Raw genomic sequence first — 24,837 nt, 5'->3', positions numbered from 1 at the left:
TAAATTCTTTTACAGTAGTATTCTCTCTCTCTCTTTCCGTCAGGCTATGGCTGTTTCTTGAATTTCTTTTCACTGATTATATTTCCATTTTTATTGATGCTTGCTACATTTGATCTCAGATGCCTAGATTACGATACAGTTACAAAAACTGATTGACAACTAACAAGTCAGTCTGTGGTAGCATTAACGGTGGAAGTGAATCAACTGTAAAATACACCCTACCTTAAATATTGTACCAAGTGCAATCATTTAGTGTGCATTCTCTTGCATTGATAACTTGCTGTACATCTAATATTCCACAAAAATATGTTCTGCAACTTACTATAGAAGCTGGTTTCGCTTTGAACTTTAAAACTACTCTGATTAAAAGACAATGTACAGTTAGGAGGAGAATGATTAATGGTCAAAGCTTGATAACTGAAAGGAGATCTCCAAACAGCCTATAAAGAATAGAGACAAATAATTGGACTTATGACCTGCTGTCCAAGTCAAAGCATTATTAGAGATCCATTTAGGTTAGTTTAGTTTAGTTTAGGATGAATGACTAAAACGAGGCTGTGGTTTGGGATTTTGCCCTTGTATTCTTTATCAAATAGTTCAAGCATTATGGATCAGGAAAGTAGGAAACAGCTATTCAATACAAAATATGAAGATAAAGTCCTTGAATGGAAGCAAAGTTGACAATGTTCAAAATCATATATATTTGATAATGTGACGATGTTCCTAGGATCCCAACAAAGTAAGGGAATTGTTCAAATCAAGAGATCTCCAGGCATAAAAGGATATTTACAGCTGATGTAAAGAAAAGGGAAACTTTATGGGAGACCTAAACAGTAAAGTAGAAAATGCTTTCAAGTTCAATTACTAAAGAAAGAATCATACAGCTTCATTTAGGCAATGGAAAATTATATAGGCAAAGTGGATATTAGATCCAACATTATTTCAAAGCCAAATGTTTGTAGAAACTATGAAAGTTTCGTAAAATTGACTGAGTCAAGGATTGTACAAGAATACAATCCTTGGCATCAGAGTGGCCTTAGCTTGCACTACTTAAAAGAGATGAGCACTGCATCCATATTTGCCTTTTATTAGTGCATTTTTTTAAGGTTTCACTGTTTAGGTCTCCTGACAGTTGTTTCTAACTGGTTGGTTCTCTTTCAAGTGTTTTATTTTATTTTATTTTTTTTATGTGATGTTTAATCCTATTCTAGAAATAAAACATCCAAAATAATGAATGGTTCAGGATCATGCCAGTTCTGGATACAAATAGAGGGAATTGGAAATAAGAAGTGATCACCATTTTTGAGCAAAATAAAACTGAATATCATATTGAAAATAAAAATATGTTAAGAAAATTTAAAAAGAATCAAAGCAAGTAGCTTTCAGAGATGAACTGAAGACGTAAGTAAAGAAATACTATTGGAAGAAAAATGAAGGTATATGAAAACAATCACAGCTTGGAGAGGCAGTGGCAAATTCAGAAGAAAATATTCAGCCAATTGCTGCACAGATAGAGAAAAAACTTTATCACGTAAGTAACATGGATAGAGAAATAACTGTGAATATAAAATTCAAAAGAGGAAGTTCTGGAAAACAACTAAGCATATCAAAAACTCCTAGTAAATTAGTCAGTAGATGCACTAAGAGAATACAGAGAAAAAATGTTAAGAAAGCAAGGCAGTGTGTAAAAGTAGCTAAACAAGTCATGCAAAGATTGGTAAGAATACAGAAGATAAACATCAAGGTAGCAAAATGTTCTGAAGGCTATTGAAAATAATCAGAGGCAGAGGAAAAAGTGCTGTAAAAGGAATCAGACATAATGAATGTGGCATGAAAACTGAAGAAGATATCCTGGAGGTTAGGAGTAATTATTTTGAAGACTTAAACGAAACAAGAAATGGCCAAACTGTAGTAGAAAACATTCAAGAGAAATGTAACTGGATATATCAATAATTGATTGGGAAAAAGTAATCAAAAACATGAAATGTAGGAAGACAGTTTTTGAGTAGATTATATTCAATCAAAAATCACAAATATGGAGGTATAAAAGCTTCACAGTAGCTGCACTGCATAATTCATAATGCATAGAGGGTTTTTCTTCTTCTTTTCAGCCATTTCCTGTTCTGCAGTTCCTTCTACCTTTCTCTGCTCTTGGTAATGGTTGACCAATTTTTCCCAACAAAATTTGACAATTCATCACTCCACCTTCTTTTAGGACATCCACAGCCTTGTTTTTCCCTTCTTTTGGAATCCAGTTTGTTAGTATAGTGGTCCATCGCTCATCTCCTCTTCTGGGCAGATGTCCAGCCCATTTCCATTTTAGTTGCTTGTGGTGAAGAATATGTCAGTGATATGAGTCTGGCTTCTTATCCAGGTGTTTCACTTTTATCTTTTAATGTGATGCCTAGCATCAACCTCTCCATTTTTCTTTGCATTGTTGCTAGTTTATTTGCCAGTGCTTTTGTTAGAGACCAAGTTTCACAACCATATGTGATGACTGGAAGTATACACTGGTTAAATGTCTTCCTTTTTAAACACAGTGGGACATCGTTGTTTTGAAAAATGCTTTTCAATTTTCTGAATGCACTCCAGGCAAGTTGGACTCTTCTATTTATTTCCTTTCGGAGTCCACAGTTTAGATCAATGAGATGAGATGACCTAAGTATGTATATGAAGAGACTCTTTCCAAGAAATTGATTTCTATTATTATGTTTTTTGGTGTTACAAAATGATCAAACATGATTTTAGTTTTTTCTGTTCATTTTTAGACACACTTTTCTGCTTTCATGATATAGGTCTTCTATCATTATATTAAGGTCTTCTGGAGTGTTTGCAAAAAATTATGATATCTGCATATCTTGGGTGAGTTGAGTTTCTGTTATTAATTTTTATCCCGAGGTTTTGGGTGAGAGAGAGAGTCTCCTTGTTAGGCACCTTTTTCAATTGACACTTTATTGCTACCCGTGTGAAGTTGGATTGTTGCTGTTGCAATGTGGTATATTTCCTGGAGGAGATCCATATATTCTCCAGGAACTCCCTGATTACGGAGTGCTTTGATTATTGCATTAGTTTTGAAGGAATCAAATGCTTTTTCATAATCAATAAAGGCTAAACAGAGAGGCAATTGGTTTTCTTCTGCTTTTTCTATTATTTGTTTTACTGCATGAATATGATCAATTGTGTTAAAGCCTTTACAGAATCCTGCTTGTTCTGCTGGTTGATGAGTCTAGAAGAGGGGTTAACCTGTTTTTTTATTACTTTTGTGAGAATTTTGTACAGATTAGAGAGAATACTAATTGGTCTATAGTTCTTTACTTCTTCTTTGTCTCCTTTTTAAAATAACAGTATCAGAGTAGCATTTTTTCAGTTTTCTGGTACCTCCCCCTCTTCTAGACACAAATTTAGTAAGTTTATGACATGGTGAATTATGTTGTTTCCTCCCCATTTAATTAATTCTATGTGAATTTGGTCTTCACCAGGACATTTTCCATTTGTTTTAATGCTTGTTTTATTTCATCTGAAGTGAAGGGGGGGGGGGGGTGAATTCTGTATGTGATGGGGAAGAGTTATTTCTATTTATTTGATTTATCAATTGAAGGATCACTATAGAGTTCTTTATAAAATTCTTCTAGTCTGCTTAGGATTTGTTCTTGGTTCTTTATTGTAGTTCCATTCTTATCTTTCACTGCAGTTATTTGACTTTTACCAACTGATAAGTGTTTTCTTAGTATTTTCATATTTTTATTGTTTCTTTTATTTTTGTAGCATTATAAGATCTTATTTCATTTCTCATCTTTTTCCTGATTGCTTTGCATAGTTCTGCATATTCTAATTTTGAAGTTTTTGTCTTTTTTCATATTTCATCTCTTTTTTAGTAGTTGTAAGGTTTCCTCTGAAAGTTTATGGTCTTTTTGTTGTTTGTTGCTTTTGAATTTGTTGGCTGCTGAGATTATTACTTCTGCTAAGTTTTTGCTTATTTTATTTATGTCTTCTTCAACTATATTTATAAAGTCTAGTTTTTTATCGAGTTTTCCTTCGTAATGTTTCTTCTTGTTTTTCAATAGGTTTTAAGTCAAAACTTCTTTATTTTTTGTTGTTTAGCCATTTTATTCATACATAGAGTAATACAATACAATTCAGAAGATAAATACGAAACATTCAAAACAGCTGTCAAGGCAGTGAAATTATCAAAAGCACTAATAAAAGACAACTATATGGATGAATGGGTAGCACACTAGGTTTTTGGAAGTAGTGCAAGCTAAAGCAACTCCAAACCCAAGGAATGTATTCAGAATGAAGTCTCTGGTCAATTCTTGGAAACCCTCCTACTTTATTTTTTTTCTTCAGCTATGAAATAAGGATGAATCATTAATAACCCCAATTCTATCTACTTTAACATCATCAAATTGAAACTAATCATCAAATTTGATTATAACTGGGCACTTTTCTTTATATCTGTTGATATCTTGGATATTTATATTTAAGTTTTCAATTTGTAAATATCTACAGTATTATTACATTTTAATACTTGCTTTAAGTACTCCCTTCAGTTCACCTTTTAGGGATTCAAATAACTTCTGTTCTCAGCATGAATGACTTCAATCTTTACAACCCTGTAGCCATCCATGAGATGCTTCAAGCAAACAAAATTAAAATTCTACAGAATATCTAGAATGTTTAAATTCAACAGAAAAGTTACTAATAAAGTCAGTCATTAAACACAAAACATATCCTTAAATATAACTTACATCTTTCAAGTATTCCACATGATATCGTGTAGCTGTAAAAACAATTGTCATTTCACTTGGTTTCATCACTGATTTCAAAAGGTACAGCAAAACTGCAAGCTTCTGTCTTTCATCTGAATGGCAGCACAGGTAAACAGTCTTGAATTTAAAAAAAAAAATATATATATATATACACACACACACACACACTAGTAATAAAAGACAAAGTAGTGATTAAATTTTCTTTATTCTATGCACTCCAACAGCCAGTATCAGATTAATGATGACTTCAAAGTAATAAAACTAGGTGATAAAAGAAAGAGAACTGTGTTATGTTATTGAAAGGATAACCATCTAAGACCAAGAATTCAACCAGCCGCCCCACCCCCAAGGGAGGGGATGTGGTTATATTGTAAACATAATATCACAGATATTATATTTACGATAAGTAAATATAATCATACATTTTAATTCTTTCTTACGAAATACAATACATAACAAAGTAATTCAACATGTGAATAGCAACAAAAAAGTTGTACAATACAACTCACCACATCAAATTAAATTATTTAAATATACAATTTAAATTACCTTTCCCTTAATGTGATGCTAGGTTCAAATAGTCCTGTCACATGCAAGAAACTTGACAACACCCATATGACGATAGGATAATTAATCCTATCTACAGCCTACAGATTCTGTAGCTGATTTGTATGTTTTGCATGGGGGGGGGGGGGGGGCTACCACATCCATATGAGACAGGCTAACACCTTCAGTTGAAAATTCCTTAAAAAGTTGGATTTGTAGAAGGAATTTAAACCAAAGTCATTCCACATTATCAGTATTATCAGTATATAACACAGAGGTTCTAATTTAAATTACCATACTCATTAATTTGGTAACAAAATTATATCCATTAACGATATCACCCTCCCCCGAGTTAATCTGGCACTGACAGTATTTCATGCATGTATACAATAAGTAAATATAATGAAACAATTCAATAAATTTAATTAATCATGAAAGGATAGTTAATTCTATTTGCATAGCTTATATCAGTCAAAGATTGGATTCTCTAAGCTAATTTTATATGTTTTGCAGAAGAAAAAAAAACATTTCAGGAAGTGGGGTGAATCCTACCATATCCATATGAGACAGGCTAACACCTTCAGTTGAAAATTCCTTAAAAACATTCTTGAATACATAATAGGAATTTAAACCAAGATCGTTCCATTCAAAGGGCATCGTCAATATATAATGCATACCCAGAGGTTCTAATTTAAACCACCATACTCATGAATTTAATATGGTGTATCCATAATTGTAACAAATAAAAAGTCTTTAATACAATTAAATATAACTATGAGCTTAGATGTACTTTATTAATTTGTAAACAAACCCAGACTAGTATGAATACTGATAGCATATTAAATTTCCATTAAAAGGAATATAAATAAGGGCAATATGAAAAATAATACCTTTTAGGCTAGATTGCTGAACCAAGTATATTCACTTTTTACTGTAAACAGTCCAGTGACAAAAAAATGATCACTGACTTTGAGGTCAAACCAGGAGAATATAAGCATGTGGAAATTCATCAAAAATCAAAGTGCCAATCGCAAAAATATAAATGAAAATAATTTCTTGTACCAAAAAAGTGCTTTCAAGTTAGAAAATCAATTTTACATAAAATGTGGTGAATTTTCTAAGACTACATTTGCACGTCTTTCCATATACCAAACTTCCAGTGTTGTACACTTTACCACAAAAAAGTGCTCGTATATTTCAAAAATATTTTAAATAAATGTTTCTATTCTGATAGAATGGTCAAATGCTGAATGATTTTTTAGAGAAGCTAAATTTTGTCATAGGCACAAGCAGATGAAAACGAGCTGTTGAACAATAATTTGTTAGAATTTTGGATCTTTACCTGGTTTTGGATGAAAGGCAATGATAATTGCCCTTTACTGGGAATTTGGATATTCATCTTCATAGATTATTCTGCAGTGCAGTTAGATCAATATTCCATGAAAGAGAAAGAATGGTCACGTGACTATCTCAAAATGGATTTCTCAACCATTTCTCTAAACTAAGTGAAAATCAGATCCTAAGAATTTCTATTTAAAGAGCTGAATCCAGCTTCTTCTTTCCCAAGTTCTTTCAAAATTTTAGTTAGCCTCTTTTCTGGTATGCTTGCATAAATTTTACCTGGAACACTCAGCAAGAAAATAGATCTGTAATTTTCAAGAATTTTATTTGACTTTATCGTAACAATGAGAGTTCTACTCCAAGCATTCAGAATTCAACCTTCTGACCAGGAATTCCCAATTATGCAGCCTTTAAAAAGGCAGAATAATGAAATCTAAAGTCACTTTAAATCTTTTCTCAGAATATATGAGGAACATTAAGAAAATACTGTTTATTCTTCCATGAAGTGCATTCTAATTGTGACAATTAGAATTACACAATGGTTTCTGTCCTTTATAGAAGCATTTGTTTGATCTACTATATTTAGTAAAGTAAAATCTGATAAACCCTTGACCATGACCAATAACACTATATACTACTAGATACATATACTGATAAGAATTGAGAAAATTTCTTTTTCTCACTTCTCATCAGTAAAATCAATAAAATTCTGCTATCATAATTTGCACAAAAATTCCCATCACCTGCTCTGCAAATTAGGGATATTGAATTGTTGCAGCATAAACACAATTTTAGTTTTTTTTATAACACACGCACTGTATTTTCCAACTTGTCATGATAGTAGCAGTCAAGGTGAATTAGAGCTGTTCTCATGGGTGTACGTATCAGGGAAATTTTTTTGCTAATCGTAACTTTGTAAGATCTGCTTCCTTCTGCAGAGCTAAAATTACTTCAAAGGAAAAAAAAAAAAAAAAAAAAAAGACACCAGAAGTCCACCCCGCTCTTTCCACAGAGTCTTCACTACGTCTATGTGTTCCATGCATGATATTTACTTTTGGTCAAGGCAATTTTAATTCTGCTATAAATGCATTTCAAATTTCTTTCCACTGACAGTATGTAACATAGTCAGTGAGCAGCGATTTCACTAACTTTTTTTTAAATATTTCTACGTGGAGTGCCAAATATTAAAAAAAAAATTGGTGAAATTACTACTCATGTTGCACATTTAGTCTGCAAGACTCAAAGTGAAATGAATTTGGAAAGGTGATTAGATACTACGTTATATATTTATAGTTTGTAAGCTTGAGTCTATATGCCAATTAAATGCATTTGACATTAACTGTTTAGTTCTACATTGGTCATCATCATCATATGTATCAAGGATTTAGGCCTAGCACGGCCTGTTCCGGCCTTAGAAGTCATCGCTGAATCGTTTAAGAGGACATCCTGGTTTTCTTTTTCCTAATGGCTTGTACTTTAAGGCTTGTTTTGGTAATCTTTCTGTTTTCATTCTTTGAATGTGTTCCATCCATTTATGTTTATATTTTTTAATTTTTTCTATTACTGGTTCTTGCTTTAATTCTTTCATAATATCTTTGTTTCTTTTGTGTTGTATTGTTTGTATTGGTTCAGATACAAAACCCCATTACTTCAACGTTCTTTCATCATCATCAAATTCCTGACATGCACCCTAAGGGAGTATACAGGATATGACAGTACTACATGAAATGTTACATCACCAACTTTGATCAGCAATTTTCCTCCAAATTACTCACTTATCTGCAAACATTTCAATATTATCAGATGTTATATTTCTGTCTTCTAAAGAGCACTTTCTTCTGTATCAAATAACCTAGATTTGGTCTTTCTCTGGGTCTTCTGCCAGTCATCTTAGCAAAGATCATTTGTATTGTTAACCTTTCCTCTCTCATTCTGTTTAAGTGACCACATTACCAGAGATTAGCTCTGCTAACAGGCCAATAACACCACGTTCCTTCCTATCATTTTAAATGACTACTATTGATGCCATCTGTTCACTCTCCTAATCTTTCTCAGCATTCTCATATCTGTGGTCTCCAGCCTTTGATCAAGTGTTTTATTTCTAACCCGGTTCTCAGATCCATAAGTGAAATCTGGTTTGAAGCCCATCTTGTATAGAGCTATTTTACTATTTTGACAATTATTCCATTTTATTGCATATAAATTTATTCAACTGACTTCTGACCATACTAGCTTCGCTAATTCTGCTGTCAATGTCCATATTTATTTTGCTATCCGCACTAAAATTGTGGATAAGTAGTGAAAATGTTTTACTTGTACTATAGGTTCTCTATTCATGATGCAATTGATAATTTCAATGTTTCTACTTATTTTCATTGTCTGTTTTTTTAATGTTCATTTTCATATTCAAGATTCCGACTAAATTATTCAATTTAGTCAGGGAATCTTGCAGACTTGTACTAGATTTTTTTACGAGTATAACATATCTGCATAAAGTAAAAAAGCTACGATTAACGCCTCCAATTTTAATATCAGGTTTGATACTACTTTGCTTCATAATGTGATATACACCCAATTCTCCATTTACACAGTAGATTGGTTCCAGAAAAAATCGTGTAAAAAAAAAAAATACAGTGCATATGAAAAAATAGAAGAATGGTTCCAGACGTGAAACCCAATACGAACAATAAGTTATTTTCAAACAAAACATATAAAAATCATTGAATAAAACTATTTAATTTTAATGGAATATTTTTATTCTAAATACTTATTTAAAGTATACACATATGTATCTTTCTTAAAGAAAACAGTGTGTCACTAATAAAACAGAAATTCAAAAAGGCCCAAATATACCCATGCATATGGTTATTAGTTAAATTTTATTCATCGTCACTTCCTGACAATAGCTGCATTCTTTTGTATGAGCCTAGAATTAAATCACTTCCATCACTTGAAGTTCTTTGGTGTTCCTGTTCATACTGTAATGGCAAAACGTTTTCTTCAGTAAAAAGGAACTAAATTAGCACTAATTTCTAATAATTCTGAAGGTTGATTTTTTTTTACCATGCAGTCAGTAATTAATCGTTGAGGTCCTGTTTGACTAGATCTTTGTATAATTCTTCATAGCACACCATTCATGACTTCAGTTCATGTTTAGACTGTTCAGCATTTGGATCATGTGTAAGAAAATGACTTTGCAATTTACTAGACATTTGTAACCCTTCTTTAATTAATCCTGCAGTGAGTGGAATCTCTTCTTCTTCATCATCATCACTTTTCTTTTTCATCGAGATACTCAAGGCTTCTATTATTTCGTCATCACTAACAGCTTTGTCAGTCATCAATTCTTCAATATCTGCAGATGAAAAATCATCAAATCCTTCTCTGCCAACTGCATTTGCTAATCTGATGATATTGGGATATTCAGTTGTATGCAAATGTACAGGGTTTTTCATTTTCACACATTCTGGCCAAGTAGCTTTCCAACATTTATTTCAAGTTGATGGTTTCAATTCTGATAATGCCAACTTAGCAAGTTTGATGCAATCCAAAATAGAAAATTTCTTCCTCACATCAATAACTGTCAATAAATTATCCTTTATCTGGTTTATCCAAAATGTATTGGAATGTTCTTCTTATGTAGTAAGTTTTGAAGGCAGCGATCACACCTCTAGTGGTTGTATTAGGTGGCAGAAAACAAAATTCCACATTCGGGTGTTCAAACACAGGAGGGCCTTTCTATTCTTGCAAAAATCATTTGTTCATTTAAGTTTATTCTAAGCACTTAGACATTTTATTTATATTATGAATGATAGAAGTACACAGCTATATGTTTGAGAGGCAAGTTCAAGACTAAGCAGAGAATGAAATGGGAAGGATTGTGTTGCACTCATACAAGTTTATACTGGTTCAATCTAGTATAAACAGGTTACAAATATCAATAATTGACTGATAACTAATCTTTTCAAAAAAAAACACTATTCTTTAATTCCTAATATTTTCTTACTGAAAATATCAGTGAATATTAAGAATTACATTTTAGATGCATGCTTTTGCACATTAATCTGATTGTGTAGAATGCCAAAAACATTCAGAATTGATTTTCTGAATTCATCATTTATTTTATTATCATCATACAAGCCCCTCTAGCAAGTTGGGGATTCAGTGAGGGAGGGCATCTTCCAGATCACACAGTGCATAATTCCTATTATATATTTGAAAATATTTACTGCAGATGCACTCACAACATTAACAGTAGTCCATTCCATGCACTCACCACACATACTTTCTAACCATATCCTTAGCTTTCAGATATCCCACTTTCTTCCAGCACCTGAAATAAACTGAAAAATCATTCTAAAATTCCTTTACCAACTTACATTTCTCTTCTGTCTCATTTCTTCCATCTATTTACTCAAATTTTGAAGATAAATTCCTCTCAATCTATTATTATATGCGCAATTCGATAGGCCTGATGTTATCTTGGTTATCAGCTCTGAATCTTTTCAACTGTTTCTTTCTTCATCTTCTCTGAAACCAGTTGATAACATCTGAACCTAGTAGTTAAGATGTGATCTTATCAAAGCATTTATTTGAAATTTACCTTTAGGTGATCACTAAGTTTCATATCCACATCAAGACGAATAAGTGTAGGATCTCTCAATCCAGCTTTAGCAAAATCCACAAGGAGATGAGGAAGCGTTGCAGAAAACAGAAGTGTTTGACGATGATCAGGCAACCGGTGAAGAATTTCCTTCAATTGCTCTTGGAATCCTAACTCAAATAACCTGAAAAATCACAGATATAAACTGCATTCACCAAAAATAACCAACATTCATCATAAATTCAGCTAAACTCTGTATGCATTCATATATTACTAAAATGATGCCACCACCTTTGATATGAATAACTGATTCATCAAGGCAAAGTGACTTTAATGTACATAATTAAACATCACTTCCTTCCTGTAGCCCTAAGCTGACCAGTGGTGATGTGCTGTATTTATTTGTAATGAACATAGCGCTATTCGTATTATGTCTAATATATGTTTCCACAATGTGAGAATACACAACATACCTTTATTTATTTATTTTTTTTTTTTTTGTGACATCCATCTGCAAAAGATTGCTAACCCATAATGCATTCAAACCATTACCCTTTTGTATTTTTTTTTTTTACATAATCTGGAAACCCTGTTCTAGAGACACCAAATATGCAACGTTTCAATCCACTTCAGACTTCAAATAAGCTGGGCAGTGGTCTCACCCTGGGCGATGAAATTCATCTCCCATCTACATCAACTCAAAGAAGATATGCCAACCTCGCTAAACCAGGTCACCAAAAGCAGAGATATCATTTCTACTTTTTTCCCCCCCATTTTAGCAGAGCTATAACTTGATCTCTGCAAAATGAAATTAAGACAGATCTCTTTATATATATATGTGTGTGTGTGTGTGTGTGTGTTTGTGTGAATAATACAATGTAGATTCAATCATGACAAAAAGTTATTTATAATATAGCAACCAAAAATGAAGAGCAAGTTGTTTACGATTTGATAGGACATTACATATATTTAGTCAACCAAAAACCAGATGGGAAGTGTCCAATAAAAATGTAATATCATTGATATTTCATTAAAATAATGAAGAGAGTTTATATATTTCACCACATGGACAGTTGAGTGGTCAATAATGCATGGTGCAGAACACAACAAGTAAATTTTATGTTTTTTTTTGCTTTAAATGCTTAAATCATCATAGTAGGTAGGATACAAGAAATCTCATATCATTTTCTCATCACTTACTAAATCTAATAAGTCTAGAAATATGCTTTTCTCTTTCATATAACTTAATGAATGCTGCCCATCCACATTTTCTTGTCTTCTTATTTGCTTTTGTAGTACCCAGTGGTGAGCTATAAGGGGCTCGCCCAAGCCATTTGTTAAATTTTTCTCAAATTTGCGAGCCCCTTCTTCTTCTTGTTTGCTTTTTTATTTTTTCAAAAAAAAAAAAGAAAAAAAAAACAATTTCTTGAAATATATTAAGCGAAAAACTCATACAGTAACCTAACAAAGTGATTTTATTAAATAAAATATTATAGTTACTGTTACCACCATTTTACAAATAAGAATTCACTTTTGGTAATCGCTTCTAAATAAATAGGACTATAGGACTATAAAATAATGACCCTTGATTGGTACCGTTGATTATCACTTGAAGTATAAAAACAAAAGAGAAATATAACGTACTTCAATATTATCGTGTTTAGATAATATTTATTTATTGTTAATAGATTGTCATAAAAACTTCTATCGCAAACAAAAGAAATTTATTTTGTTTATAAAAAATGCAGACTATTTCATATGCCGATTATAAAAGATTTTATTCTTATTATATTTTGATAGTTAAAAAATATTTTTCTTATGTAAGATAAATTAACACAGATGATTGTGTACAAATATTTCATGTGTAGATCATGAAATATTTGTTTAAAAATGATAGCCTTTACAGGTTGATTGTCCCCTCATAATTTTTGATTGGCATTTGTACACAAGCTGTATTAATAAACTTTGTGTGAAATATGGCTTTTTTTTTTTTTTTTTTTTTTGCTCGACGATGCGAGCCCTTTGTTAAAATTTCCATAGCTCACCACTGGTGGTACCCCACCCCTTTCCTTTTTAAATACTATTATTTCTCCTATAATGCAGTATATGCATTCCTATAAATCACTGCATTGTGTAATTTTGCACAATAAATATAATAGAGCTTATGGAGAAAATGGAGTTAGGGCAGAAAACTTGAAACCTGTACAGGCTGTAATACTCTACATCAAAATAAGCTACTGCAGTTTTAATTAGCTGTAATTCCTGATAAATAAAGAAGACAGTACTACAGTGAATACTTTCATTTTGTAATCATTTATTTAGGCCTTGTTCTAATCAACTTCACAGCACTTGGAGTCATTCCTGCTAAACAATTTTTTATTTTATTTTTAGTGTTATTCTCACGATATCACATGGTCTCTCATTTCTTTCAAAATATTTTATTATCTCAAGCTTATCCTCTATATTTAAGGATTTCCTTTTTTGAACAAAAAAACAGGATATTGTATTAAGCATTTTTATCAAGTTAAGTACATAAAATTGGGAGAAGAATGCACAATACACACTTGCAGGGCAGAATATATGATACACTGGGGTAAGAGAGAGAGAAGTTGATTTGCATGTTTTGTGTATTCATTCGGGTGTGTTAAACCATCTCACAAAAGAAAACACATCATCCAATTTTGCTCATCAACATTACAGAATTTAGCATTCTGATAGTCATTCTGGTAACTTAACTATTATTCTCTGAAGTTACATTTCTCTTAACATCCAAAGTATTTAAATATCTTTATCTAATTTCTATGAATAATTAATCTGTGTTGATTCCTCCAGCATTGCTTAATCTTCAGCCTTTATTTTTTTTATTCCTCTCATTTCTTTTTATTCAAAGTATCTAATTTACTAATTGGGAATTCGTAATTTACTTCTTTCCTATACTTTGCTATTTCCTATTCTCTTAATGTGATACAACTTTTTAACAATTGGGAAATATTACTAGTTTTGCAGTATGGAAAAACATTCAGGTTTTTTTTTTCAGAGTGTATCTGAAAATGTATACAATATGGATCACATCTGAAAATCATAAGTCTGCTAAATAATGTGCCTTTTCTACATAAGGGTTTTTCAAAGAATATGGCTGTAGCAGTAACAAATGAATTGGTTGACAACCTCATGTATCTTCTATGAAAGGTTTTTCAACCAATAGTACAGTCATAATCTAAACCTTCTGGATTAGATAAATAGTATTATCCTATTCAATCCATTAATCTACTATCAGTCTCTCCTTTTCCAGAAAACCACTTCATCTGTTCAATGACTTACAAACCTCAGAGCATGCTACAGTTGGATATTTTAAAATATCTTGAAAAGCCAAAACTGAAAATCTAGACAGATTGAAAAGTTCCATGAAAAAAAGCAGTAAATCAGAATACTTCCATATGTCACATATGATGTAAAAAGTATCATCTCATCAGCAAAACTATATTATTAACAACTACATTTCTCTTTTTAACATCATCATCATCATCATCATCATCATCAAATTCCTGCCTTGTACCCTCAAGGGGTGTACATGATATGACAGTACTACATGAAAAAATTACATCATCACTAACTTCCTATCTACAATTTTCCTCCAAATCAGTCTGTTACTTGTCAAGACTCCAACATTATCAGATCTTATATTTCTATCGTCTAAGGCACTTTGTACCGTATCAATCCACCTATATCTTGGTCTTCCTCTGGGTCGTTTTCCTGCCAACCTGGCAGAGAACACTTGTTTTGCTAATCTTTCCTCTCCCATTCTATTTAAGTGACCATACCATCTGAGATTAGCTCTGCTAACGCATTCCTGGATGCTCACAATGTGAAGTTCTTTCCTAATATCCTCATTTTTAATATGATATTGCCATTGATGCCATCTGTTCACGCCTCTAATCTTTCTCAGGACTCTCATATCTGCGGTCTCTAGTCTTTGGTCAAGTGTTTTACTTCTGACCCAGCTCTCAGATCCATAGGTTAAAATTGGTTTGAACACAGTCTTGTATACAGCTAATTTAGTGTTCCGACTAATTTCTTTCTTATTCCATATGAATTTATTCAATTGACTTCCCACGATACCAGCTTTGCTGATTCTGTTGTCTATTTCTATATTTAGTTTACCATCTTCAGTAAAAATTGTGCCTAAGTAGCTGAAATGTTTTACTTGTTCCACCGGTTCTCCATTCACAACACAGTTGACATTTTCAATGATTCTGCCTATTTTCATTGTCTTTGTCTTTTTATTGCTGACCTTCATACCATATCTATTACAACAGCTATTCAATTTAGTCAGAGAATCTTGCAGACTTGTAGCGGATTTATTTAGAAGTATAACATCATCCGCATAAAGCAAAGAGCTGACATTAACATCTCCAATTTTGATATCAGGTTTAATACCACATTCCTTCATAATGTGATCCATATAGATAATGAATAACAGAGGGGATAATGTACATCCTTGTCTCACACCAGATTTAACATTAAACCATCTTCCTGTACTTCCTTCAATTCTAACTGCTGACTCACAACTCAAATAAAGACTAAGTATTGCTTGATATAATGCCCCATTGACACCATATAACTGCAGCGTATTGAATAGCTTCTCTCTTGGGACCTTGTCATATGCCTTTTCCAAATCGACAAAACTTAAATACAGATCTTTGTTATATTCCCATGCTTTCTCGACTATTTGTCGTAAAGTGAAGATCTGATCCTGACAGCCTCTATTTGGCCTGAATCCAGCTTGTTCTTCACCAAGCTTTTCTTCCACAATTCTTCTCAACCGTTTCTCAAGTATACTTGCATAGATCTTGCCAGGAACACTCAGTAGGGAAATACCTCTGTAATTCTCACATTCAGTTTTATTTCCCTTTTTATATATGGGTACTATGAGAGCTCTACTCCAATCATCGGGAATTCGTCCCTCTGTCCAGGCTTTCTGAACTATGCAGTGCAGCCACTGTAAGACTCTTATACCACCATACTTCAGCATTTCTGGTCGAATATCATCTACTCCTGCTGCCTTTCCACATTTCAAGCCTTTGATGGCTTTTTCTACTTCAAGTATGGATATGTATTCCTGACTGCATGCCTGGTCAGTGTTTTTTATCACTGTGCTGTCATCACTACTTGTTTCATTTAGCAGTTTTTCAAAGTAATTACTCCATACTTCAAGGATATCTTTTTCTCCTGTTTTCATTTCACCTTTATCATCTCTAATTCCTTTTACAGCACTCTTTCCTCCATTCCTAAGCTTCTTCAACAACCTCCAGAATATTTTGCCACCTTCTTGATATTTATTTTCTATATTCTTGCCAAAGTCCTCCCATGACTTTTGTTTAGCTAGTTTTACACACTGTTTAGCTTTCTTACATTTGTCTCTGTATTCTGTAAGAGTAAAAGCTGACTTATTTGCCAGGAACTTTTGATATGCTTTCTTCTTTTCCTTCACTGCCTCTTTAACTTCCTGTGTCCACCAGGGAGTTCTGATTTTTTTATCCTTGCACACAACCTCACCACATGCCTCCCTGGCAGAATCAATCAATGTTTCCTTCAGAGTTTGCCACTGAATCTCCAAGGTTTGATTCCTGTTCTCAAACTATTTCATTTTCTTTTCAATAATATTTCTGTATTTTAGTCTACAGTTCACATTTGAGAGCTGCTCAACTTTTATTCGCTTTAAAACTTTCTTACATGTTATTCTTTTCAATATGAAATTCAATTTTATCCTGCTCAAGACTAAATAGTGATCACTTCCAATTTCAAATCCTCTGTACACTCTGGTGTCCTGCACCAGGGAGAAAACATCACTATCAACAATAACATAGTCAATGAGACTTTTCTTATTCCTAGCCTCTTCTCTCCATGTGAATTTGTGCACATTTTTATGTTGGAACATGGTGTTAGTAATAACCAGTCCATGTCCTGAGCAGAAATCCAACAGATATTTGCCATTATTATTAGCTTTGCTCTTTTCTCCAAATTTTCCCAAAATATTTTTGTATGTCTCACAATCATTTCCTACTCTACTATTTAGATCCCCAACAAGGACCAACTTTTCCTTTTTCATTGTGTCAGTTGCTTTTTCTAAAGCCTCAAAAAATTCCTCCACTTCTACCTTAGTAGAACCTTCTGTGGGACCATAGGCACAAATAAGTCTCATTGTCCAGTTCCCCATTCTCATATTTGCCCACATTACTCTACTTGAGACTGACTGCCATTCAAGAAGATTAGCCTCGTATTTTGTGTTGAATACTATGGCTACTCCTTCTTTTCCTTGATTGTCATTGCCTGAATATAACATTTTGTATTTATTGCTCAGAAAGATCTCACCAGTTTTGGTCTTTTTTGTTTCAGTCACCCCTATTATGTCGATCTGGTACTTATCTAATTCCTCAGCTAGCTCCATTTCTTTGCCATTCAGGCTTCTTACATTGATAGTACCGATCTTTAACTCTGGTGATGTTGAGTTGGGGTTTGTTTTCAGATTTGTTCCAGTAGCTGACTTTTCGCTGTTCGCCCTGGTTCCCTGGCGAAAACAACGGGGGCCTTGTTTAACCGGGCGACGCCTCAGCCGGCATGAAATTTTGTCATGTTGTACCATCATTTTTTATTTTGGTTTAACCAATAAGAATACAATTTGGTCGGCTAAATCCCAAATTGCCAGCCCATCCTCGTTCGTTCAGTATCAAAGTAGATACCCAACAGGGTGCACCACGAGAAGGTGAGGATTGGACATTAGGTCAGAAGCCCTGGTCGGTTCTCCGCATTCCTTTAAAGGCTATGTGGAGGTCTCCTCTCAGTTATACAGCTTTGACCCTTAAGCACCCCTAGTTCTTATATAATGTATGTGTCCGCTTAATGTGATACTCATCGCAAATATTTTTTGGAATGTATTAAAAAAACAAAAACAAAATTAAATCTGCCTCACCACAATTTTTCAAGCAAATGATTTTCCCCCCTTTAATTTCCAGATTAAACAAGTGAAATTTGATAACACATATCATAACAAGTATATACTTGGTAGTAGACAAAAGCACTTTGAACAAACATAATATGAAACTAAAAATAATCATAATTTAAAATTCTGAATATTTTTACGAATTGTTTATGTTAGTATGTTTATTAGTTTTAGTTTCATAACACGCATTGTCGGCACTCGTGATGTGCCTGTTATTGAAATTGTTTTGTCAAAAATGATATGTAAAGCAGTTAAAAATTTATGTATTTATCGGATTTGAATAGTTGTGTTACTTTAAACAAATTTATTGTGATTTAAAATATTAAGTTGTGTTTTATGAAGACATTCTCTTGTCGCTAATGGAGACAACGTGTCAGCCATTATACCTAACTTCTTGATTACCAGTTTCATGGTTCTGCAAACTGAAGACAATCCAAAAGAATTATATTGTTGATGCTACAAGAAAAAGTAAAAATGAGTATAAAAGAATGACACTATTGAATGTAGCTGGTATGTGAGAGATGCAGAATAGATTTAACTAATGAGTGTCCATTTTGCTAAAAGCTACCAACCTAGTGTTATGAAAGAGAACTCAATACTATATCTTCACTCTTCACTGGATGAAGAAACTCAGGTGAATACGAAGGAGGTACTAGAGCTGTTGCATAAACTGTAAAATAATTTAGCAACTGGGGCTGATGGTATGTGGTCACGAATGCTAAAAACATATGATGCTAAACTGGCTGTTTCTTTGACTAAGCTATATCTTTTGGACACATCAGTAACTGTAAGATTTTTGAAAAGTTAGTAAAAGCTTAAATATAATGAAAGAGAATCTATACTTTGCAAAGAACAGCATGGGTTTACTGAGGAAACATCATGTTTGAGCAACAGTCATACATTTTATAATACTGTTAAGTTAGACAAGGGGAATGGATAAGACATGATACTTTTGGAGTTAAGGCTAATGACAGAATATAGCATGGAAGACTGTTACATAGGTTTCAGAATATGGGACTGGATTATAAAATATTAATGTGGATAACAGGATGGCTGGCTGATGTATATCAAAACGTGGTATATGGGGGAAATGCAGGTCTTCAAGATTTAAGGTGACTTATAGTAAACCACAGTAATCAGTCCTTGGTCCATTGTGATTCAGTCTCGACATTAAGAAGGATCTGACCAGTAACATACAACTGAAGCTAAGAGAGACAAAGTAATCAGGAATGCAGTACCTGCAGAATGATTTGAATAGGATGAAATTGTGAGAATGTGAAAATGGCTATCAGCTCAATGATAGTAAATGTAAATTTATGCAGTTTGGTATAATGTAATATTATCCCGTGATATATGAGGTGTGGCTATTAATAACAAGACAAGGAATGAATGCTATGAATCATGTACTCAGGACAGGCTGGTTGCATGTGCGAAGTGTGCAATATACACAGGTGCCACAGAAGAAAAGGCACCTAAAAGATATCAAAAAATATGAGATAAGAGTTTAAATGAACAACGAATGATACATATAATTAAGAATGTACATAGTCTTCCGTTCGGGCCCCTTCAGATCTTCCCTGGAAACGAACAAATAAATTCTGAAATTGTATCCTGAACCTGTTATATCACTGTAATTTTTTATTAAAATTTACGAAAATATACCTAAAATAGTTCTTTATTTTTTGATGTATCATAAATCAACTTATGATTAATTGTTGAGTTCCGTGTAAGGGCTTTATTCTAGTTTTAATCGGATCGGATGCATGTGGTCCAACCCTAAAAGTCGGCTTACTACTGATAACTCATTTTTCTCGACATTCAAGCCTGTTATATTAGCGGGCTGTTATGGCGCCGTCAGCGACTCAAAATAATCGGCGAACTCTCAAGTCCAACGCGAAACATTCTGTTAAAATTCTCTTATTTATTTTCGTTGAATCTTCCTGAGAGAACTAAGTAGGCTAGTATTCTGTAACATTCCCAACAAGTTATATTGAACAATTGTTGGTATAAAAGAAATATTGTTTTGTATTGAAGACATAAAGGTAGAATATTTCAATTGCTTTAGAAGAAATGTACCCATGTAACTAGGTTAAAAAAGATTTGTAGAAATATGGGGTGAAGTGGAATTCCTGGGTTTTTTGAAATTTTCAAATATGAGTTAAAGGTCCAACCCTTAGGGTTGATGTTTTCATTAGAAGAATTTAAAAGATTATGAATTAATAGAAAATATAGGATAAATATTTGTGAGAACCTGCCAGAACTTTGCCAAAGCAATATTTCAAGGGACTTATCTTCCTTATAGAACCTCAAAAATAGTGTTTGGGTAAAGCTCTGGGAGGTTTTCACATTGTTTAATATTTAATAAACAATCAAGATTTTTAATAAAACACCAATATAACATCTAATACCAATCAATATTTTTCGTTCTTAAATTTTTAAAAGACAGTAATTTTATCTTTATGTTATTTTAATAAAAAATATTTTTTGCATTTTTCATAATTTTATCATTCTCTAATTTTTGTACCCATTTTTAAATTTTCCAAAAAACCCAGGAAATCCACTTCGCCTGAAATATGGATCGAAAGAGAAAATTGTCTGGTTAGCAAAATAAACAAAATCGAGAAAAGATGCTGATAGAGCAATTAAGGAATCAAAGAACGCTGCATAGTTTTCTGCAAGATGGGCAAGACAAGGATAATTCTGTTCACACTATCAAACCAATGGACACAAGTGAGCTTAAGCACGATGGTAAAATTGTAATCATTGTGAGGCCTGGAGCTGAAACTGATGAAACTTTTGTTAAGATTGAATCAAACATTGGTACAAGTGCAACTAGACAGGATGATGGGAACTCAATCGATGTAGTGTTTGAAAGAGAATGTTCAAATAGTGATGTAGAAACAAGTGCTGTGGAGATGACTAGCTATTCTGATCTTGAAAACATAGTGGATTGGCCAGAAAACTTACAGAATTTTCAAAATGAAGAGATAGTACTGAAAGGGCCATCACAAGCTAACATTAAACATTATACGAAAGACCGTTGGGTGATCATTTAGCAAAATATATTTCCAACGAAAAACAGTAAATGGTAAATTAGTGGATAGAACATGGCTTGTATATTCAACCAAATTAAATAGTGTTCTGTTTTTGTTTCAAAATATTTAGTAGTGATGAATTTACCTTAGCAAAGGCCGGCACATATGATTGGGGACACATGACGTTGATTTTGAAGAGAACATGAACAAAGCACTCAGCATTTCGATTGTTATGGAAAGTGGACTGAGTTAAAAAAAAGACTTTCTGGTGGTCAAACCATTGATTCTTTGACGAACAAATTCTATTTGAGTGAAGTAAAACATTGGGATGAAGTGCTGAAGAGAATAATTTCAATTATTTTAATGATGGCCTTAGAAAATATGGCATTTATTAGAGGGTCTTCAGATAAATTATTCACCAAAACAATGGTAAATTTTTAAAGTTGGTCGAGTTGTTCTCAAAATTTGATCCATTCTTAGAAAAACATGTAAAATGGGCAATAGAAAATCCACACAAGACTCATTACTTGGGAAAAGATATCCAGAAGGAAATTATTTTATTGATTGTCAAAGCTACAAAGGATAAGATTTTGGACATAGTCAAAAATGAAATGTATTTCTCAATTATTGTGGATTATACACCTGATCAAAGTCATAAAGAACAAATGTCCATTGTTGTGCGTTACGTCCACATCGAAAAAGCAGCTGAGGGTCACAATGCCAATGTGGAAATTAAAGAAAGTTTTTTTGGAATTTATTAACGTTGTAGAAACAACTGGAGTAAAGATGACCAAAGAAATTTTAAATTCTTTGAAACAAAGTGATTTATCTATTAGGAATCTTCGTGGTCAAGGCTACGACAATGAAGCCAACATGCGAGGTAAAAGAAACTGTGTGCAGTCTCAAATTGCAAATATCAATCCAAGAGCCTTTTTCATTCCATGTGTCTGCCATTCCTTAAATTTAGTTGTTGTTGATGCAGTAAATGAAGCTATTGAAATTGTTAATTTTTTTTCAACCATTCAAATAATTTACAAGTTTTTCTCGAGATCGACAAAGCGTTGCCATATTTTTCAGTCCATGTGTTGTAAATTGACAGTGAAATCGTTAAGCAATAGTAGATGGGTAAGCCATGTTAATGCCGTTAGTGCTTTGAAGACTGGATTGAAAGGTATTTATTCTGCGTTAAAAAAAGTCGTTCAATTGGAAAAAAAAAAGCAATTACACATATAACATCGGAATCAATCGCATTAAAATTATGTTAGTTTTGAATTCATTTGTGGATTAATGATCTGGCACGACGTACTTACAGAAATCAATTGTACCGGCAAGTTGTTACAATCACAAAGCATGAATGTTAAATCAGCAGCAACTGCATTGAAAAGGACAACTGAATTTCTCATTTCCCATAACTCTGAAGATTCTTCGAGAATTATATTTCCCAAGCAAAATGCATCACAATAGATGCTGATTTAACATACGATTTTAGTCCTGAGTTAGATAATCGGATCCGAAAGAGAAAGAAATTCTTTGACAAGGAACCAGATACCTCGAAGCCTGCTGATGCAAAAAGGAAATTCAAAACCAAATTTTTCGACATTTTGTTCACAACAGCAATTACTTCAATGAAGGAGCGTTTTGATTCATTTAGTAGTGTTTTGGAGCCCTTTGAATTTTTGTACAACATTACAGAATGTGATAACATGGAAGAAAAGTGTAGTTCATTAGAAAAAGCATTAAATGACAAAGAAAACAAGGACATTGAAGCAGAAGAACAGCAAATAGAGCTGAAGTTATTATGTAGAAAAATTGAAGAAAATAGTACACCAGAAATGGTTTTGAAGTGTATTTATAACAACAACCTTGAACTCTTTGCAAATTCACTGATTGCATTGAGAATACTATTGACTTTGCCCATTTCAGTTGCTAAGGGAAAGAGAACATTTTCTAAATTACAATTAATAAAGAACTACCTGCAATCAAGCATGAGTCAAGAAAAACTAAATGGTTTGGCACTAATTTCAATAGAAAATAATATTGCTCAGTCTATCAACATTGATGTACTGCAACAGGATTTCACTAAAATGAAAGCCAGACGATTCACTTTTAGCAAAATTAATGTAAAGAATATTTGAATAAATCTAACTTTATATTACTATTTTATATTATTTTGAAAATTTATATAACTTGAACAAATTTGTATAACCAGGACTATTCTGTAGGTAACATTATACTGTAAAGCGGTTTTCATTTGTTTATCACTTCCTGTTGGTTTTATTCACACTTTATTCAAAAAAAACTTTTTTGGAAAGGTGCCGAACATTAATCACACAGACAAGAAAAATACTATGCACTGGTCCTGTGTGTACTCATAGCAGTGGGATGAGCTTGAGATGTGAATGACCTTGAAGGTTCTAGAAGCAGTTGAGATAAGCATTGTTTGCTGTCGCTCATAGTTCGTCTGTAGGCAGTTATAAAAGAAATACGGGTGAAGTCGTTTTGCCGGAATAACAGCAGCGCATTAATCTAAAATTCCTTGTGAAATTGAAGAAATGGCAAACAGAGTGTTTGAAACTGTTGCAGGAGGTGTATGGTGATAATGCAATGTCATGTGCGTGAATGGTTGAATGGCAAAAAAACAAGAATGAGCAAGTCAAAACTGAAAGCAATGCTGATCTTTTTCCCCCCCCCCTTTTTTTAAATATATCAATGCCGTGATAATGGTTGAATGGGTACCAGAGGGTCAGATAGTTAAACAACAGTATTACCTTGAGGTTCTGGTCAAGCTGAGAGAACAAGTGAGGGAGATCCGATCTGTGGAAGAACAACACTTGGCAGAAGGGCAAAACCTTCTGCCAAGCCCTTGGTGGTGAATCTCCTGGGTTCAGGGGTTGGAACTGTTTCCTCCTCCTCAATTAGCTGCTTCTCTAACTGAATTAGGTCTTCTGCTGACAACTCCTTCCCATGAGATGCCAGAAGCTCTGTGACATCTTCGGCCTCCACTTCCAAATTCATCTGCTCCCACAGGGCAACAACCTTCTCTGTGACAGTCTCAACTGTCTCCTCATAGCCATGGAAATCATTCATAAACTCGGGACACAGTTTTTTCCACACACCATTCAAATTTGTCTGCTTTACTTCATCCCAAGCATGCTCAATGTTTTGTATGGCATTATAAATGCTATAGGATTTCCAAAAGTCTTTGAGCGTTAAGTTCCTGTCTTTTTCAGTTGTCCTGAAAGCCATAGCAAATGTCCTGCGGAGGTAGTAGGCCTTAAAGGAAGCAGTAACACCCTGGTCCATAGGCTGCAAAAGGACTGTGGTGTTTGGTGGAAGGCAAACCACTTTATCATTAGGCTGTACAGTACCTCTGAACTTCTGGCACAAAATGGTTGGTAAACCAGTCCTCAAAGATTTCAAGTGTCACCCATGCCTTCTTATTGGACCACCAGATGACAGGCAGTTGACCCTTCCAAATGCCCTTGGATTTTCAGCCTGATAGACCAACAAGGGCTTCAATTTTAAGTTGCCAGCAGCATTAGC

The 24,837-nt window shown here is 33.3% G+C and overlaps 1 protein-coding gene across 4 annotated transcripts in view; it reads right to left on the bottom strand.

Moving 5' to 3' along the window:
* The window catches only part of LOC150094624 (ATP-dependent RNA helicase DDX54), a 350,258-nt gene that overhangs the window by 179,937 nt on the left and 145,484 nt on the right, over positions 1–24,837 (bottom strand). For all 4 annotated transcript variants that reach the window (XM_090411066.1, XM_090411065.1, XM_090411067.1 and 1 more), the window contains exons 8-9: positions 11,260–11,443; positions 4,749–4,886 (exon numbers count right to left, since the gene is read on the bottom strand). In XM_090411066.1, the coding sequence (XP_090267192.1) occupies positions 4,749–4,886; positions 11,260–11,443 (322 nt within the window). The remainder of the gene's footprint in view (positions 1–4,748; positions 4,887–11,259; positions 11,444–24,837) is intronic.

This window comes from Typopeltis vanoorti, chromosome 21 (genome assembly GCF_054136105.1).
Source record: "Typopeltis vanoorti isolate ZY-2024b chromosome 21, IOZ_Tvanoo_1.0, whole genome shotgun sequence".
Classification (NCBI taxonomy): domain Eukaryota; kingdom Metazoa; phylum Arthropoda; class Arachnida; order Uropygi; family Thelyphonidae; genus Typopeltis; species Typopeltis vanoorti.
The sequence above is the reverse complement of the archived record's forward strand: the minus strand, read 5'-3'. Positions and strand labels throughout refer to the sequence as shown.